The sequence below is a fragment of the Rhagoletis zephyria genome, unplaced genomic scaffold, assembly GCF_001687245.7.
Source record: "Rhagoletis zephyria isolate East Lansing unplaced genomic scaffold, Rhagoletis_zephyria_1.1 Rzeph_scaffold_02275, whole genome shotgun sequence".
Lineage (NCBI taxonomy): Eukaryota > Metazoa > Arthropoda > Insecta > Diptera > Tephritidae > Rhagoletis > Rhagoletis zephyria.
The window spans coordinates 54,835-61,700 of NW_016159359.1; the positions used below are offsets into that span (position 1 = coordinate 54,835).

The 6,866-nt window shown below is 38.4% G+C and overlaps 1 protein-coding gene across 1 annotated transcript in view; it reads left to right on the top strand.

Moving 5' to 3' along the window:
• Positions 1–6,567, top strand: part of LOC108366441 (monocarboxylate transporter 13) — a 51,301-nt gene extending 44,734 nt beyond the window's left edge. The window contains exons 4-6 of the mRNA XM_017620858.1: positions 5,916–6,036; positions 6,107–6,320; positions 6,378–6,567. Coding sequence (XP_017476347.1) covers positions 5,916–6,036; positions 6,107–6,320; positions 6,378–6,491 — 449 coding nt within the window. The 3' untranslated portion in view covers positions 6,492–6,567. The remainder of the gene's footprint in view (positions 1–5,915; positions 6,037–6,106; positions 6,321–6,377) is intronic.
• Positions 6,568–6,866: the final 299 nt, after the last annotated feature.

Consider the following 6,866-nt stretch of genomic DNA (forward strand, 5'->3'; position numbering starts at 1 on the left):
CCTTTTAGAAAGTTCAAAAACAAACACAAGTTATACAAACAAAACAGGATTTACGATTAACATATGTATGTATTTTGGCCTAAATACGTGCATGTTTAAATATGACGTCGGCATCACACTTAAAAAACAAAATTTGTAGTTCAAATTAAAAAATTCAAATAATTGGTAGAGATATCGATATTTTTGATAGTATAAGAAAAAACTATCAATGAGTATTGATAGTCTAAAAAAATTGAAACTATCGATACTTTCGATAGTGCCATTGATAAATTGACAACTCTACTGATAAGCCCAGTGACACTTTTCATATGGACCTTTGTGGCAAAATGAGTAGCCCATCAATTGGCGGTTTCAACTACTTTCTCCTCTTAAAAGACGATTACTCGCGATACTGTTTTGTTTACTTTTTAAAAAACAAAACTGATGTTCTAAACCAGAGGTTGCCAAACTTATTTTTCTCGTAGACCCTTTTCAAAACTTTACTGGTTTCCGTGGACCCCCTGATGCCCATTTCTAACATATTCCCAAAGCTGATCAAAAAATGTGAAGATTCAGAGACTAAATTAGGATTGGCAAAAATAAAAATAAAATATTTTCTTGTGTTCTATTTATTAAAAATAATGTGATCACACACTTGCAAGTTTTAAAAAATAGAGCTCGTAAAGCCATGAAAGAACTATCTCGCTCTGAGGAGTTATATTTTTTAAGAGCACTAAGTAAACTCCTGACATGGTCGGCTCACTCATGAACTTGCCATATAGTTCATTTATGTTGATGGCATACATATTTTATTTTACCGCTCCGAGTTTTAAAGTGATGCGAAAAATATTCGTCACTCGCATATTTAAAACATAAAACTTTGAAAAACAAAACTGCAAAGCTTTTTATGCCATACTTCAAATTCAGAAACAAAAAAGAGACCGCATCTAGATAAGTCGATGGTAAACAAACAAGCAAGCAAGAAACTCTAGAAGTGTTCCACCGTCTCATCCTATTCAAAGCAGGATGGGCAAATGGAGTTGTAATTTACGCCTATCACAGTCAGGTGTTTGTGCCACGTGAAGGGACCAGTCAGCAGTCCCATCTTCTCAGTGAGAGGAAAAAACTAGACAGACCTTCTGAGATTGAAGGCAACATGAGTTTTGCCCACCTGCATCCACTCGATGGCTTCCAGTCATCGATAAGCGAAGTAGCCACCCAGTTTCTGATGGTTGCTTCGATGGTCGAAGTGGGGAGTGCTATAACTGGTTGCGGATCGAGGAATGCCTGGTCTAAGCCAACTCTGGCCAAAGGGTCAAATGTCTCATTTCCAGGCACTCCCGAGTGACCCAGAGTAAAGCAACCTCGTTATGTTTAGCAACATAATTTAGTCGGACATGCGTTGCCGAACTAGTTTGGAAGTACTTAGAAAAAGGGCTGGCCAATGCATTAGGTGCAGCTTGGCTGTACCAGTAGACACGTAAACTCCTTTAACCCCACCTATTTTCCACCATGTAGTCTATGGCTTTGGGGATTGCAAATACCTCAGCTTGGAAGACAGAAGCATCTTCCCTAAAAGAAAAAGTGAAACTTATCCCCATTAACTTCGAAATATACTCCAGATCCTGACCCTGAGTCAGTTTTGGAGCCATCAGTGAAGATTCGACAATGTACGATTCGACAAGGCACGTGGGCTCAGTGCGGGAAGTAAACCATAATTCCCCCTCAGGGAACTCTCTCTACAATCTCTTCAACAAAGGTAATGGTGGCGTACTATCCTGTAGAATTGAAAAGACACAAGTGCTGAAATATCTGCCGCCGGCAATTGCCGCATCGCCTCACTCATTGTTATACCAACATCCGTTTCTTTTTATTCTGCAGATGGCATTTAAGGCTTCTCCACGTATGATGACACAAAGTGACGGTAAGCTCACCAGTGCGTCAAGAGCACTATACACCACTCAAAAAAATTAAAGTTAAATAAATAAGCCATAAATAAGCAACCATTTTGGCTCTTTATTATCGAAACCAAATGAATTTTCGTGGACCCCACTTACAACTACATGGGCCCCATATATTTTTTTCACGCCAACGGAGACCCCCGTCGAGTCTCCCGTGGAACCCTGGGGGTCTACGTGGACCACTTTGGGAATTACTGTTCTAAACAAACTGATGCAGTTTCTGGCGGATGTGCAAGCGGACGGGCATAGAATAAAGCGTATACGGTCTGACGGTGGCCTTGAATTTTGCAATGAGGAAGTAAATCGTTTGCTGTTAGAAAACAAAAGGTTCTTTCCCGTACGCAACGCGGGATCCCGCGGGTGCCCAAGATAGCCCAGAAATCATTCCCGTACACAACAAAATGGGTAATAGAGAGTAAAAATTGGAACGTATTGGATCGTAAGTGTCTTCTTCTTCCTGCCCAAAACAGCCCGGACTTTTTCTCTGGGTAAAAATGGATAAAGCGTCAAAGTGCATATCAGCTGTTTTGTGTTTACATGTTGCCTGTTTCTAGTGATGTGCTGAGTCAATACTTTTAAGTATTGATCGATATTCGGTACCGATTTAAAAAGTATCCAATACTCTCAAAACTCGGTACCGAAACATTTAGGTTTCGAATAAAAGCGCACATAGGTCAAAAATATGAAAAAAACGGTTCGCCTATAAAAACCCGAACGTAGGAGCCAATACAGCTTTTCATACGGATTCAGAAGAAAGAACCTAAAATAAAGCATGAGGTAACCACCCCAAGAGCGCCTGAGCTAAACGGGTTTATAGAGCGACAAAACAGAACTGTTGTGGAGAGTGCGAAATCAATGCTTCATAGCAGACAATTATCATTATACTTGTGGGCTGATGTAACGCATACTGCAGTTACCGTAAAAAATAGAACGGCTTCTGATGTAATTGGTGGGTGTACTCCATATGAGAAATGGTATGGCAAAAGCCGTCTATAGGACATATACGCGTTTTTGGCTGCGATGCATACATCCATATTCCCAAAGAGCAGCGTACAAAGTGGGACAAGAATTCGATAAAAGGCATTTTAGTCGGTTATAACGAAGGTAGCAAGGCGTACAGAGTTTTCGATTCAACTAACAGAAGAGTGCTTATTCGACGTGATGTCATATTCAACGAAAAACGTACTGTAGTCAATGAATTTTACGAAACTAAACAACGCAGCAATGAAGGCACTGAGACACCAGTGGAAGAAATGGAGGACTCACAAACGCAGACTAATTTGCAATGATCACGCAGTCCCTATGTATTAAGAAGCGCATCAAAAGCACAAAAAGCGGCTGAAGGAACTGTTGCTGAATTCAAGCGATGATTCTGACAAGTGGACGGAGGCGATAAATGAGTAAATTTAGTCTCTTCAGAAAACAAAACATGGGTTTTGGTTCCATGAACAAGCGAAAGGCATGTTATTACCAATCGCTGGGTTTTTAAAAAGAAATTCAATTCGCTTGGCGAAGTCGAAAAATATAAAGCTCGTTTAGTCGTAAAGGGATGCTCTCAAACACAAAGTGTTGACTACGGAGAAATCAACGCACCCGTCGTCAGGTATGAATCTGTCAGGGCGGTACTTAGTATAGTTGCAACGCAGGGTATGAAAATGATATAGTTTGACATTAAAACGGATTTTCTGCACGGCAACTTAGATGAAACTATTTACACGGAACAACCAAAAGGGTTCAGTCGAAACGATCGCGTATGTTTACTAAAGATAAGCTTGTATGGTTTGAAACAAGCATCACGCCAATGGAATATACGAATTGTACAGTTTCTAGTAGATTTCGGTTTTGAACAATCATGGACTGATTTATGTGTTTTACTTACACAGCAAACAACGATATAGTATACCTGGTACTATATGTCGATGACGGGCTAATATGCGGCAATAATTCCAGCGTAGTTAAAAAATTACTACATAAATTGCGCATTGAATTTGAAATAACTCAACGCAAAGCCGAATTTTTCGTAGGTTTTCAGGTTGACAAAAAAAAGAAAACACTGAAATTATTTCAACGCATCTACGCTGAAAACAGCTTGGAGCGCTTTTCCAAAGATGACGCAGATGGTTTTGACAGTAAGAATGTTCCATACCGCGAAGCGATAGGGTCACTTATGTATTTAATGATTTGTACCACGCCTGACATCACTTATATCGTTGGCGTACTAAGAAGATATTTAGAGAAACCTGCACTGTCACACTGGCACACCTTGCCAGTTTTAAAATATCTAAAAGGTACTTTGGATTATGGTATACCCTTTCATTTGAACTCCAAATCGTTACAGCTTGAGATGTATTCTGACGCTGATTGGGGTGAAGACCAAAGATACAAGGCGTAGTATCACAGATTGGGCAGCATTTTGAAATGGTGGACCAATTGCTTGGAGCTCACGAAAGCAAACGGTGACTGCAACTTCCACAACTGAAGCGGAGTTTGTTGTTCTTTGTAGTGCAGCAAAAGGAGCAAAATCTTTAAGACGATTAATGTTTGACTGTGGACATGAACAGCATATTCCAACTCCACTGTTTTCGGATAATCAACGCGCGATAACTTTGGTCAGGAGTACTCAGTCGGCGAAGCGTACAAAGCAGATCGAAGTACAGTATTTCTACACTTGTGATTTGCAAAACCAGCGGGAAATTGATGTAAAATATTTGGAGACGAGTAACCAATTGGCTGATGTTTTTACTAAGGCTTTAAGCAAAGATAAATTCATGTATTTAGCTCAAGCTTTTGTACATTACTAAACGGAATTTAATTTCAGAAAGAGAGAGGGGGTGTTGAGCAATCACTTTCTTTATTAAATATGGCAACCTTATCGTGGTTACTTTTGACGTTAACTATGGTGTAATTTTTCACTTTGGTTTTTCTCTTCCGCCCTTTTTCTTTCCTTTTCCTTCCTTTTGAGCCCTCACTTGATTAGACGTATTCTACATTGTACATTACATATTTTTAATAAAATCTTTCTACACGCAAAAGTTTCTATATACAGGAGTGTGCTCTGGTGAAGTCCAAGACCTTGCCTTGGACCCGGTGTGCATCCACAGGCCTTAGGCATCCCCAACTAAGGATTATTTGCAGTGGTGGGTGCGGTTTGCATCCGCTTTGTACCTCCTTTGTAACTTTCTCCACTCTATGAAATCTCGTTGGTGCCGAGGCTTTAATCCAGGCGAAGGGGCTGGACACGACACGACAAATATGAGTAACTACTAAATTTTGTCTTAGGCGCCTAATAAAAACTTGTTTTCGAACATTCACACTAAATAAGACAGTAATATCCCTCCTCTAGTTTTATATTCAGTCTTTTGAATTATGTTTACTTTTATTTTTTTAGTATCATATCATATCTTTGATCAAATATTTGAAGAAATAAAACATCCTTCTTGTATTACGTACAAATGCGTGTCCGAATTTTTTCATACCTTAAACCGTTTTGACCGTCTACAGACGTCGAAATGTTTTTACACCTAGCTTACGTATTTTCACAGGTAAATTGAAACTGAGTTTGAAACATTACTCAGAGTTGCCTAATTACCAACATCTAAAATTACGGGTGATTTAAAATCATTATTTAAAAAAAACGGTTAGAGGGTTATGACTAGTTTGCAACTACATATGTATATTTACATATTGCGCAATGAACTCTCCATTCAAGAATTTTGAACTTTTATTCTTTGTCCGTGGTATGCATGTTTGTAAGTAGATATGTATGTATCAGTGTAATTTGCCTTTCCAAATCCAATCAATATTTACTCTAGTACAGATAAGCGGGCATAAAATATAACACCACACCTACGTAATTTATGCAAAGTAGTTGAGCAAACAAACAAATTTACATACACATGTGTATCTTTATTTGGTGTGATAATTAGCGCGATGAGAAATTGAAAGTACCATTATTTTGCTTCTGTTTCGTTTTAGCGTTTATAAATGTTTTCAACTTCAGAGATATAGCCTGCGCCACGACTGTGATGGGCTTCTTGCGCACGTGGATCCATGTGCCGCTGCCGCTTGTCTTCGCTGAGTATTTGCCAAACGACAGGTGAGACTACAGATGAATCAAGAAAAAAGAGGTGAATTAGTCCGCTGATATCTTTTAAATGCATTCATAGATTCGCCACCGGATACGGCTTGTTTATGTTCCTACAAGGCAATATAACGTTCGCCATTGGACCTCTGGTGGGATATTTGCACGATCAGACAAGAAATTACGTTCTCACATTTCATTGCCTAAACTTTTTTATGGCACTTTGTTTTGTACCCTGGGTTCTGGAATTAGTGTCCGTTAAGTTTCGAAGAAAGAAAACTCTTGGCAGCGGAAAAAAGGTTAATTGCGGGATATAACTATACATACATACATACATACATACCTACATATTATAGTATGTCATTTCATTAACAAATAAATTCAATAAGGTACACAGACGTATGTGGTACACCCATATTCTTGCCAGACCTCCGTATAAAATGAATAGGAATGCAGAGTTATTTACATAATTTGCTAAGTTGATAAGTAAAAGTGATTAATTAAAAAATATAATTATGGAGAATGTCCTGAATGTAATAATATAAAGAAAAGAATACCCAAATTCATAAAAAATAAGAAAGACTTTAACTGCTTTATAAATAAGTAGGTTTATCGATGATTGTGGTTAATTTTTTCGACATCGATTTTTTAAATTGATATATCGACATCGAAAATATATCGCAACCTTAATTCACACTGAATACTTACATATATATGCATATATTTACTTATGTATATGAAAACAAAGAAACTAGCAAAAATAAGGAGATTTCTATGAAGATCGGAAAGCGACATACACAGCCTACAAATTATGTATCGCGTGCAGAGAGGTCCACTCGTGGGAA